At 32.1% G+C, this 13293-nt stretch overlaps 1 protein-coding gene across 1 annotated transcript in view; it reads left to right on the forward strand.

Moving 5' to 3' along the window:
• Positions 1-13293, forward strand: part of LOC149783473 (MAM and LDL-receptor class A domain-containing protein 2-like) — a 173174-nt gene that overhangs the window by 43324 nt on the left and 116557 nt on the right. The window contains exons 33-37 of the mRNA XM_089931714.1: positions 1422-1757; positions 6325-6459; positions 8579-8722; positions 10988-11323; positions 12084-12218. Of these exons, the coding sequence (XP_089787840.1) occupies positions 1422-1757; positions 6325-6459; positions 8579-8722; positions 10988-11323; positions 12084-12218 (1086 nt within the window). The remainder of the gene's footprint in view (positions 1-1421; positions 1758-6324; positions 6460-8578; positions 8723-10987; positions 11324-12083; positions 12219-13293) is intronic.

Consider the following 13293-nt stretch of genomic DNA (forward strand, 5'->3'; position numbering starts at 1 on the left):
CGGTGTACAGGGTATATGACACTCATCGACCTGCCTGCACGCACAAGTCGATGTACAATCATGCCAAAATAAAATTCTGCTAAAAAGTCCGTGCTAGATTCATACGACAGACATTAAGGTATATTTACATAATTGTCGAGAGTTACAAGTATACATCAAAAACAGCTGAATTTGCTACCCCTGGAACCAAAGGGAGAATGATTTATAATATAAGACAAAAATATTATTTAATACAAATGATACTATCATACGGATTAAAGAATCTTTACTTCCTACTCTAGATATAGCATACCAGTTTTTGTCGTTCATACTTGTTCGATACATATGTTTGATCCATATTTACTTACAACATCCGGATTCAAATAATTGTCGTGCTTAATTCGACGTTCGCTCGTATGTATTTTGCAAAGCAATGAATGGAAGTTTTATAAATCAAATTCATTCCTTCCGTAAATCTAAAATTATTTAAAAAGCAGTTAAAGGAGCTATGTTATATTAGCATACCAGTCTTTTACGGAGATAGGCGAATGAGCTCGCTTTATAATGTAAACGTTTGACATTACTTATTTACGGCCCCGACGGATCCATGTACCATGTCAAACTTGTTCTATCCGCTGACTCAGAACAACACGCATACGAAGATTTTGTGTGCATATATATATATATATATATATATATATATATATATATATATATATATATATATATATATACACAGAGGGAAAGGGACAAAGAAAGTGAGATATGGCAATGTTCATTCATTTTGATTGTTTCGCTCTAATTCTTATTACAAAAGAACCACTGAAGATGATGATACTCTGCTTTTAGCTGGTCCCTACCTATGTTATTAAAGAACCACGTCGATTACTAATGAACGATTGCTGATGGAATGTGCAAGAGTATAATAAGAGCGCTTGACAAATAAATACCTATTCGGCTTGTTCTATTTAAAAGAGACGAACAGCGTATTCTTCAAATTGACAATTACATTTGCTATTTTCAGTGTGCAACTGAATTAATTTTATGAAGATTTCGGACGCAAAGTTAAACATGGAAACGCAGTATCATAATCAGGATTATAAATACCATCGTTTAGTCTAAAATGTAAAACCATTACTGTAACTTAATCGTCCGTTATAAAGATACACCATTGACAATTACCTTACTAAACGGAACGGCTAAAAGTATGGGTGAAATAGGCATGCTTCCAACCTCGCTTGTTAGGTTTTACTTTAGAGTGTAAGAGTTTTAAAAGTATTTCTTAATTTAATGTTTTAAATCGCTCCTTGAACCTCGATACTCTTATTCTACATCTGTTATTATATGCTTATAGGGATATAAACCCCAAGATCTCGATGTTCCGAGGTGTTTTAGTCAATAAAGTTGTTGTTTTTGTTTATTGTTCATTTTTTAATTTGCAGGGTCATTCATGCTGGTTGGGAGAACCTATGATTACCTTAGGTCAGATGTTGAACTTTTCTCGCCAAATTTTACCAGCTACAACTACATGTGCCATTTGAATTATTCTGTCGCCTTCTACGTCGACAGCTATATGTGGATGAACGTACATCTGTACCATAAGGACGGTCAGGTCACTGATTTGGATTTTATTTATACCAGCTATGGATCACAGGCCACATGGCAAGAAAGATCAGTGCGAATACCAATTGGTCGATATTATATTGGATTCAACGTCTATGGGTCGATGTTTGAGCTCGCCCTTGACGCCGTACATATCTCCAACTGTGATCCTCAATGTATGTAAAAGCACATAACTTGTCATTTTACCCTACTGACAATTATTTATTAACATGAAATATATGTAAACACAAATGTTTCGAAGCTTATATTGCACACAGAAATGAAAAGGAAAACGCCTGTGCAAGAAAGGTCACTCATTAGGCAAGCATAAATGAACGCATATTTTTCTTAAGAAATACAAAGTATACTAAAGACCACAAAGAGGAAACTGATGTTCTATTGAAGTGGTTTAATTGTATTTTTGCATGCAATAGATGTATATGGAATCGCACAAACGTGATCAAATAGGTTAGATCGTTATAATTCGTTAATAACAGGAATGAAACTGGTATAGCGTACTTGATTATACTTGTGATATTCTAGAGAAGTCTGCTTAACTTCATTTCAACTCTTTTATCCGGGCCTAAAGACTTTTCTCACTGTTTCATATACAACCGTCAATTTATAGATTATTGCTTCATGTGTATACCCTTCGTTTCTAAATAGAAATTCATTTGTGCGGTTAATCATTGCACGGAATCCAAACCTAAATCGAATGAATTATATCTTTCGAATCCGTAAAATTGTTTTGTGTAATTATCAATAGAATGTTATTTCACATAATAATGCATCCAATATATAAGTATATACGCTTGGATACATATATATATATATATATATATACATATATATATATATATATATATATATATATATATATATATATATATATATATATATATATAAAGTAGTTTATAACGGTCTCTGTGTGTTTAAAGTGTTATGATTTGGATTTGTAACGTAGCTTTAACATTTGTTTAGTCATATCACTACGATGTCTGCAATTTGGCAGTTTGTAGTGTTATTTAGCATTGGGGCATCAAGACGCGGACCCAGTCATATTATCCTGACACCAGGCCTACCAGTGCTAACACCAACCTCTTAATCCTGAAGGTCAAGCGAGGCACCTGTTAATACCAGTTTTATAAGACCTTGGTATGACTCAGCCGGGGATCGAACCCAAGATCTACCTAATCCGAAGACCAGGATCTAATCACTAGTCCACCGGAGCGGTGTAAAGGTTTCTACATCGTTTTGTATTAGGAGATTATTAATAATAAGTGTATTTGTTCTGAGACCATAAATCCCTTTAAATCTATGCAAATCAACAATAGCCCCTTTGATGTTTAAAAATATCACCATTGTAAATAGTCTAATGTTATATCTGTTCTTCTTGAAATTTGTTAGATCCTTCAACCTTTCAAGTGAGTTCATCCGTAAATTTGTTTTCATAAGATTTCATTTCTGGGGTAAACGTGTCTCTGATAATAATTTTCAAACCAATAAAAGCATTTGTCTCTTTGATTAATGTCATCACATTATTATGTCATGATTGAAAATGGTATTTTACTTAGTATATTTCATATTCCAAGAAACAAACTACTCGACTATTTTATCAATTAATTCTTCAAATCCATGTTCTTCTGAAAGCGAAACTTATTTTGTATGTTAATCATTACCAAGCTACATTTAGAAAAGGTTTGGTACACCACTTCTCTTGTAATTGTATCACATGTGACTTCTACATTTGCAAAATATAATTCATTCAATTCCTTGATTTAGTAACACAATGAACACACAATTAATCTTCGGAACATTTGAAGCTTTCAGAACTGTTTCCTTTCCAACTGGTATTAAGGGAAGCTTTTCTCAATGTTTGAAACAATTTGTAATTATTGATATTTGTTTCATCTTTACTATTTATCTAAATCAACCGTAAACCTGATTGTATAAATTAAGTCATCCACCATAAATTTAACATGTGATTAAATGTTTCCGCATTGAACATCTTGCTACCTAATCCAACCGATCTTCGTTTGGCAATGTTAAATTTCAGTCCTGAATATCTTGCAAAGAAGTTTTATACTTCAGTATTGGATTGCAAAGACTGAAAAGAATCATCAAGAAATAAAGTAGTATCATAAGCAGACTGACAATAACTTTTTATAGTTGATTATCATTTAAATTGATAAACAATATTTGCCACATAATGATAAGATATATGTGAATAGTGTATCACCTTGTCTATAACCCTTGCAAATATTGAAATAGAATGCATTTTGTAAATCTGGCGATAAGATAATAATGTACAACGTTTGATACCAATGCCTTAAATCTGGACCAGAATAAAAGCATTCTAGCACATTAGGAATACATTTGGATGAAATAGAATGAAGTTTTATTTCTCAGAATCGAGTATCAAATGTACACCTGTAATTTGTACCTCTTGTGTAATTTGCATAATATCTTATACTATCCTCGTGTTTTGCCGATATATCTTCCTTGTACAAAACCATGTTGATTGTTAGATATTATTTCATTCAATAACGCCTTGATTCTTTTAGCAATATCTCCTGATGCCGATTTCTATACAACCTTCAGTATAGCAATTATGCTCCATTTCATATAGAACTGCTTTATGATCCTCCTTAGGTACGCAAAAATGTATTGCCGCGTCCTAAAAAAGTTGAGAATGCCCCTGTTTGATATACTACAAAAATTGTTGTAATTACAAATTCCCTAATGTCAATCCAAGCGAATTAAAAAATTAAGTTGTGAAACCCTCCGGTCGTGGGCTTTTTTCATACTTCGCAAAGAAGCAAGCGCTTATGCCTTCTGACCGTAAAGAATGCTCTTGGAAAAGAATAATACTTGTATGGTATTAATATGAATCTCTACGTTTATATCCTCTACCTCTTTTTACCAATAATACAGATTATTATTCTTCTCTTTAGCTATCCCTAGAAATATAATTGACCAGTATTATTTGTATTTTAATCTGTAATTAATTTTGCAGTATTTTATTCATATAGATTTTTTTTGGTGGGGAGACTTAACTTGCTGAAGTCCCGCCCTCTTCTACAAACATTACACTGTATAAAATAAAAAGTTATCGAGACATTGTTCGCATAATTTCAAGCTATATTTATTTAGAACCCCAATATTTATAGCTTATGAGTACCAATGTAGTCCATTTTCTAAGTACAGTACTTGCTGTACAAGTTCATTTTCTTTTTTTTCTTTAAACTTTTTTATGTATACGAAATAGTGTTCTAGCAAAATTATATTCCGCTAATTTGTGACGAAACTATGTAGGTGTCATTGTGAACTCCATTATGATTATATATCTCTTCTTCTTTATTTTCACTTTCTTTACAACATCAAGTTTTGTCTCCTGTGAAAGGAGTTTGCCGATGATAGGTCTATTGGCATTTTTGTCAAACCTTCCAAGTCGATTGGCTTAGCTGATATCAATCGCTGTTACCGACTGCAGTTTACTATTCAGCAGATTTAACTTTTTTAATGTACTTATCTGTAGTTTCCTTTTGTCTCATTCATCTATGTTGATAGAGTCCTAGCTCATTCAATTTGTCCTTCAGCTTCTTGTAAGCATCATTGAATCTGGCAAGATAGGCCGTCTATGATTCGTTCTCTTTATCAAGAAAATAGGTTATATTGTTTAAGTTCTTATTCTTAATTGTAATGAGAATATTTTTTTCTTTCTATATGCTTTCTCGCTCTTAGATTATTGACATTTTTTTTTCTTTAGATCATTTTTTATTTCCATCTTGCTGTTTTAAAGAGGTGCCGTAAGTATTTATTTTATGACCATCAGTCTAATTTTAGAGACGATACAATTTTTGAAGGTAATATTTTATAACGCTTTTCTCAGTATATCAAGTTTTGAATTGTGATTATTGGAATGTCTATTATGTTAAGTCCAGATTAGTGTCGATCGGACAAATTTTACTACCAAACTCATTAAAATAATTTATTATTTCTTTTCGAATATAGCGATATTTTCCGACACAGCAGACTATTTTGCTGTTTAGGTACAACTACATCCAAGTGTATTTGTAATATGAAACAGAGTAGACAAATAGTATATTTACTTTGGTCACAAATATTAAATATTGCAGACTATATTTCAGCGTATAGTTGGTAACTTCTGTAGGAATGTACATTAGTTCACTTACGCATCGCCATCGTTATATATCGGTATATTAGCATAATATTCTTAATCCACTACATTTATAATCCACAGAGACTAAAGGATAAACTCAGAATTGAAGCTTCACAGAATATTACTATATTTCTAGTCAGTCTGAATAAATAATACTAAGGAAATCCACGAAATTAAATACCTTTGTGATCAAAGGTATGGCACGTGACTTAACCCAAGTGATCTCTAACATACATACAAACATACCTACCTACATACCTACCTACCAACCCACCTACCTACCTGCCTGCCTACCTACCTACCTACCTACCTACATACATACATAGGTTGATTTATATTAATACACGATTCAGATATCTCAACTGAACACGATAGACATACGTGCATAAATACAAAAGGACAATTAGTGTGCATAATATTTGTTTGTAGTATTATAACTAGACATAAAGCGAATTATATCCAAGATAAACGTGTAGTATTAGTTCCAATTTATTAAAGAAGAATAATAAAATATATTTTGACAACGTTGACCGAAAATGTAAATGAAACATTTTTTCCAGCCTCTTGCGATATAGACACCGAATTCCTTTGTCACGTTGCAAACGAAGATGGACTATTCAGTATTTGCCTGCATAAAACATCCATTTGTGACCATTACAGCGATTGTATGAATGGAACTGACGAACAGAACTGCTGTAAGTTGTGTACAATAATATAATGATTTCAAATGTGATCAGTTACTTAGCGCTAGGTTTAATGTAGTACATGTCAGATATATATATATATATATATATATATATATATATATATATATATATATATGGATAGATAGATAGATATTCGGATATATATATATATATATATATATATATATATATATATATATATATATATATATATATATATATATATGTATGTGTGTGTGTGTGTGTGTGTGTGTGTGTGTGTATGTGTGATGTTTTGCCAATAATACAACCTATTTTAAGTGATGCACGATCTGTGCCATTCAATATGTTGGTGAATATGGGATTTTTGGGGGATTTTATTCCCACTATAAAAGTGTGTTTAACTCGGAACGGAGGAACATATTATTGAATTCGCGCCGTTGTCAATGATTGTGAATATATATTCACATAGGCTAATATAATAAATTATAAGACAGCTCTATAATCCTTTACAAAAGGATCAACCTTCATAGATCTGAGTGGATGATAAAAGCTATACAGAAGTCCGGCCGCAGAACACGTATCCTCCACTGCTTGCCCTTTGACTGATATAACACGTATTGCAATTGCTTACAGCCTCAACTGGAGTTCCCAAACCAGGAAAGAAAATGAATCTTACTGGATACGCCGTCTTAGAACATTAAAACCAAGCATTATAAACCAAGACGACTAGAAAATACTATCACGAACAAATACAATTTTCTTTTGCAGGTGACACATTATAGATTAAATAATTCTCTAAATTTGCTAAATACCCTATAATGACACTATAGCAATGAAATATCCGTGATATAGTTTCAGCGATATAAAGTTACATAAAATAACAGATGTCTAGGTCAACAAAACTATGTTCCAGTATAATCAAGAGGTTGAAATAAACTAGTTGAAATATAATAAAGTTAAAAGTTTAATTACTTTAGAAACAGCCATGTAAGATTTTGTAATCATAACCGTTTTGCTGCTTTATTTGCTTGTCTTGATTATGTTGTTTGTGCTTTGAAATAGACTCATTAAAGAGTCGAAAACGCTCAGGCTAGTTATTTACTAGTTAATACTGTTGTTTTTAATTTATTATTATTATTAATACTATATTATATTATATAATATATATATATATATATATATATATATATATATATATATATATATATATATATATATATATATATATATGGCTGATGGATTTTTCTGTCATGGATTATATATATATATATATATATATATATATATATTTGCTAGCTATAATTAAAATTCATCTTTCAATGTAATGACACTTAAGTTGCTTCTACAAAATAATGCATGGAACAAACGATGACCTTGAAAAACCTTTATCCAGTCCAATTAGTAACATACGACCATAATCCTGATGAATAAAACGCAAAGAAATGGAACTCAAAAATTTTACAACACCCGCCTATTTTGAATCACTTGCTTAGTCGTCTATTCCGTTCAATGCGATCAAGTGAAGAATGGCAAAACTATTAGCAGTCATGAAATAAACCCTCTCATAATGTGCATCAATTTTTCATTATAACATGGATGTACGTACGTATTCTATTCTTAATTTTAATTATACTGGAACATCGCGACTAGAACTACGGCATTGATTATGCTAGTGACTTTGTATTTTCTGTGACAAAATTTAGCTTTGTCTGGAATTATGTTGTACAATAATGAACAAGTAGATTATATTTTTGTCAAAACCTCAATTACAACTGGGAATGTGTGTAAAACTGTGGGGTGACAATTGAGTCAGAAAAGATTGGACTCAGAAGAAAAGATTGGTAACAATTTTGCCAATCTTATGCTATGCAAGGCACCGACTAGTTTGTTTTATTTGGATTCTGCATTATATTTGGTAGATGAAGTCAAAACATCGCAATTATTCTTTTTTGGACCTATCAAATTATTTAATGTGACGTACAAACCGACAATTTACGAAATACATAGATTGTTAGATACAAAGAGCGAGTACTATATTACTACATGCATGCACCAATCTATGTCACTGAAATGAGAGAAGAAATCTGAATTTACCACAATAAGATTTTTATGTATAATGTTAATTTATTCATTTTTCTTTCTTTAGCGTTCAACGCAACATGTGATTTTGAAGAAGGCTTTTGCGGATATTACAATAAAGATAAATACGGATATAACGTATGGAGACTAGTGGAGGCCCCATATATGATGGGAAATAACATGATCAATGACCAGAAATTTGGATCTGATGGTTAGTTAAATATATTTGACTGACATTTTACAAAATATGTTTTCATATGAATCACTGTTTATACTTTCTATGTCAACATCTATAAAATGAAATTAGTATGGTTATTATGTCCCCCGAGTTTATTCGTTTAACAATTTATGAAAAAAATAGAACTCATTTAAACTACTATTTATTTCTATCTCAGGTAACATCATTGTAATATGGGTCAACTATCTTTTTTTTTCTTGGCAACACTGTATCCAGGCCATAAAAAATCACCCGTAAACGTGAAGTTGGGCCATTCATATCTGGGAGACTTCGCCGTGTTAAATAATATGTTTATATGTCAATACATACATGTAGAGGTACGTACATATTTGTATGCAGTTTTATACTTGCATGTATGCTTTGATTTGCTTACTTAAGCACAATATAAAATTAATTTCAACATGATAATATTATAATTAAAGGTATACAATGAGCTAGTTTGAACCATGCAAATCAATGGTATGGCATGACGTAAAAATTCAAAGGTGGTCGCGTGTTTTAGACGAATGATCATTGTCACATAAAACTGAATTTCGAACAAATATTTTAAAACTTAGGCGTTTTTCGTTTCGGATCTGTTAGTTTTGTTATATGGTTTTGAACGATCCAACACAGGTGGGTTACTAATATTATTATGACGAGGACAACTTTCGAAATTGTTATAGAAAACAAATTAGAGGTAAATATTATTTTATATAGCTCTACAAAGTGTCATAAAATATGGAAGAAAATGCATAAATTGGCACGTAGAAATGAAATTCATATTCAGCTGTAATCAATTTAATAGTATTATTTAACCAGTGTCAGCTGGTCAATAACTAAGACATAACAAATCTTAGGTTCGAAAATGTCATAAAAGATTCATTAATTGGTTCGCAAGTTATTTATCAATACGACAATATGCAAGAAACAAAAACATTATTTAACACTGGTCGTCTGGGAAAATCAAATACACTAAGTCTAGATCACCTGTTGTGCCGACGTGACATTAAACGATTACGACAAAATCCATCGGAAAAATACATACAACTGAGTCATATTTATAATGAAAACAATAGACAATGAGCCCTAAGATAACATTAAAAGATAATTATAGGATACTGCATAATAATGATGAAATATGAAAGATTTTTCTTTATCATACTGCAAGAACTTGGGAGAGAAGTATCAATCCGAAAAGAAGAATTCATATTTCCCCATACAAATTCAGTAAACTTACAAGTATGTACTCAATTTGTTATTTTCTACCTAACAATTAATAATGATAAGAATACACTACAAGAAACAACGTAATTGAACTCATGCTGCAATCAAAATAAATACACAACCGTGCATCCATCATTGCACAATAACATTATTAATGTGCACGTATGACCGCCCAGCGACATTTGAACTTCGCCCCGAGCTCGAAATTAGTTTAAACAAGAATTATCGTTTCGGTCTATTATAATTGAAATTTAGAGTCATAATGTGGAATGAATGCGCATTGCAACATTTTTTCCAGCTTGTCTGGAAAGGATGGGTGGGTTTTATCTGTCGAAGATTATACTCGGCTTGCGTTTCCGCTTGCGATGGAATTTGTTTATTAGCTATATCAATTCGATACGAAGTGCATTTGATTTGAACAGGGAGCACATATTGACTCTGTGTTTCTGTTATGCCACTGATTGTTCGGAATCATAGTGTGGACAAGCATTACTTATTTCAACTGAAATTATCAAAAAGACACAATGGAATATCATGGTCATTTCATTTTGTGTGCCTTAATTACAATGTAATTGAAATTGAAAATGTATCTGACATTGCAGTACAATTTATCGGTGTGTAATCACATTTTGGAACTCATGACATGGTTAATGTAATTTGGATTTGCTGAACTAAGAATGTACATTTTGAGGTAATTCAAGATGCAAACGTGTAAACATACATTTTGCCATTCTTACTAGCAACTAAAGCAGACACTTTTATGCCTTCTCACTTACGTGATCTTTGTAGGGATTTCAGACAAGATTATTGGTGAAATAAGCATGTTTCCTTCCTTGCTTGTTTGTTCTTATTTAGAGTTTAAGAGTCTTAAACGTATTTCTTAATTAAATGTTTTCTGTCCCTCCTTGAATCTCGACAGTCTTATTCTACATATGAAGTTATACAGTTATATAGGGATATCAACCCAAAGGTCTCGATTGTCAGCGGTGATCGCGCCAATAACGTTTTTTGTTGTTTTCTTTAAATTTGCAGGGTCATTCATGGTGACTGGAGGAGCTTATGAATACATGAGTTCAGATGTTCAATTGTTATCGCCAAATTTTACCAGCTACAACTACATGTGCCAATTGAATTATTCTGTCGCCTTCTACGTCGACAGCTATATGGAGATGAATGTAAAGCTGTACAATAAGGACGGTCATGTGGCTGATTTGGATTATATTTTTACAACATATGGATCACAGGCCACATGGCAAGAAAGATCAGTGCGAATACCAATTGGTCGATATTATATTGGATTCAACGTCTTGGGGTCGATGTTTGAGCTCGCTCTTGACGCCGTGCATATCTCCAACTGTGATCCTCAGTGTATGTAAAATCATATACCTTATTATTTTACCCTACTGACAATTATTTAATAACATCAAATATGTGTAAACACACATGTGCTGAAGCTTAGGTTGCACACAAAAATGAAGGAAAACATAACTCCATTAGGTCACTCAATAGGGAAGCATCAATGAACGCACATTTATATTTGGAAATGTAAGGTATACTGATGAGAAAAACAAAATGGGAAATGTTCTATTGATGTTGTTCTGAATGCATGTTTTCATTCGTGACGGCGTGAGCTTGATCAATTAGGTCTGAGGGAAATAATTCGTTGGAAGCAGGAATCAAATCCGTATAAAGTAGTTGATTATAACTGCGCTATTCTAGAGAATTCTGCTTAACACAATCCTGATTTCAAATGTTTTATCCGTGGATAAGTCTCTTATCACTGTTTGAGATACGAATGTCAATTTATGGAGTATTCTTCTATGTGTATACCTTCGTTACTGAATATAAATTCATATGCGCTGTTAATCACTGCAAAGAATCAGTGCCTATCTCGAATGAATTATATCGTTCGAATCCGTAACAAGATATTGTTGTAATTAATAATATAACTTTATTTTACATAATAATAGATATAAAATATAAGGCGGCATTGTACAATTATATATATATATATATATATATATATATATATATATATATATATATATATATATATATATATATGCACGTTTGCTGCAATAACAGCTAGCACCGTTCGAGATGTAATAAAAGGAAACATTTTTTCCAGCCTCTTGCGATATAGACACCGAATTCCTTTGTCACGTTGCAAACGAAGATGGACTGTTCAGTATTTGCCTGCATAAAACATCTATTTGTGACCATTACAGCGACTGTATGAATGGAACTGACGAACAGAACTGCTGTAAGTTGTGTAAAATAACATAACGATTTCAAATGTGATCCGTTACTTTGCGTTTGGTTTATTGTACTTGTGGGGATGTTGCTCAAATAATCGAATGTATCTTATGACATGCAATATCTGTACCATTCAATACGTTGACGAATATTGAAATTGTTGGGTTTTCTTTCCCTGACGAAAAGTTTGCTTAGCTCGATACGAAGAGAAACCGTTTTGAATTCGCGCTGTTGTCAATTGCTTGTGACTATATATATATATATATATATATATATATATATATATATATATATATATATATATATATATATATATATATATATATATATATATATATATATATATATAAGGGCGGCCGTGGTTTTGATTCCCGGCCGAGTCATACAAGAGACTTACAAAAATGGTACTAACAGCTGCCTCGCTTGACGTTCAGCATTAAGAGGTTAGTGTTAGGACTGGTCGGCCTGGTGTCCGGATAATGTGACTGGTTGGAACATCATGCTACACGTCTGCGCCATGATGCCCCAGTGGTAGACATCACTATAAACTGCCACATTGCCGACATGGTTGCGCTATGATTGAAACATTGTTAAAGCTACGTTAAAAATCAAAATCACATCACACACACACACACGCACACGCACACGCACAGACAGACACACACACACACATATATATGATCATATGAGTCAGTCGGAATGCATTGCTAATTACATTATCTCATATTACTCTTTCTTGAAACAGAAGTGCCTTGTTGCAATCGATCGTTTTCCTTGAAAGTCATAAATATGTGCTCAAATTTTGTACTGAAATGTTTTAATTATTACCTTAAGACTATTTTAATGGATTACTAACAACTGATATACCTGAATCGTACGTTTAAGAGACAATCATCATTGTCGGCTTTGAGATAAGTAATCTTCTTTTTAATAGTCACATGGTCTTGATTAGATTAGCTGATATCATTCAGAGTACTTTAATCTAAATGAAATCTGTTTTATAAAACAATTACAACAGATCAATGGCGACCTTACATTTGAAAAGAAATTGATTTATTATACAAAGATTATTCTTTTATATA

This window comes from Sinohyriopsis cumingii, chromosome 14 (assembly GCF_028554795.1).
Source record: "Sinohyriopsis cumingii isolate HCF-2022 chromosome 14, ASM2855479v2, whole genome shotgun sequence".
Lineage (NCBI taxonomy): Eukaryota > Metazoa > Mollusca > Bivalvia > Unionida > Unionidae > Sinohyriopsis > Sinohyriopsis cumingii.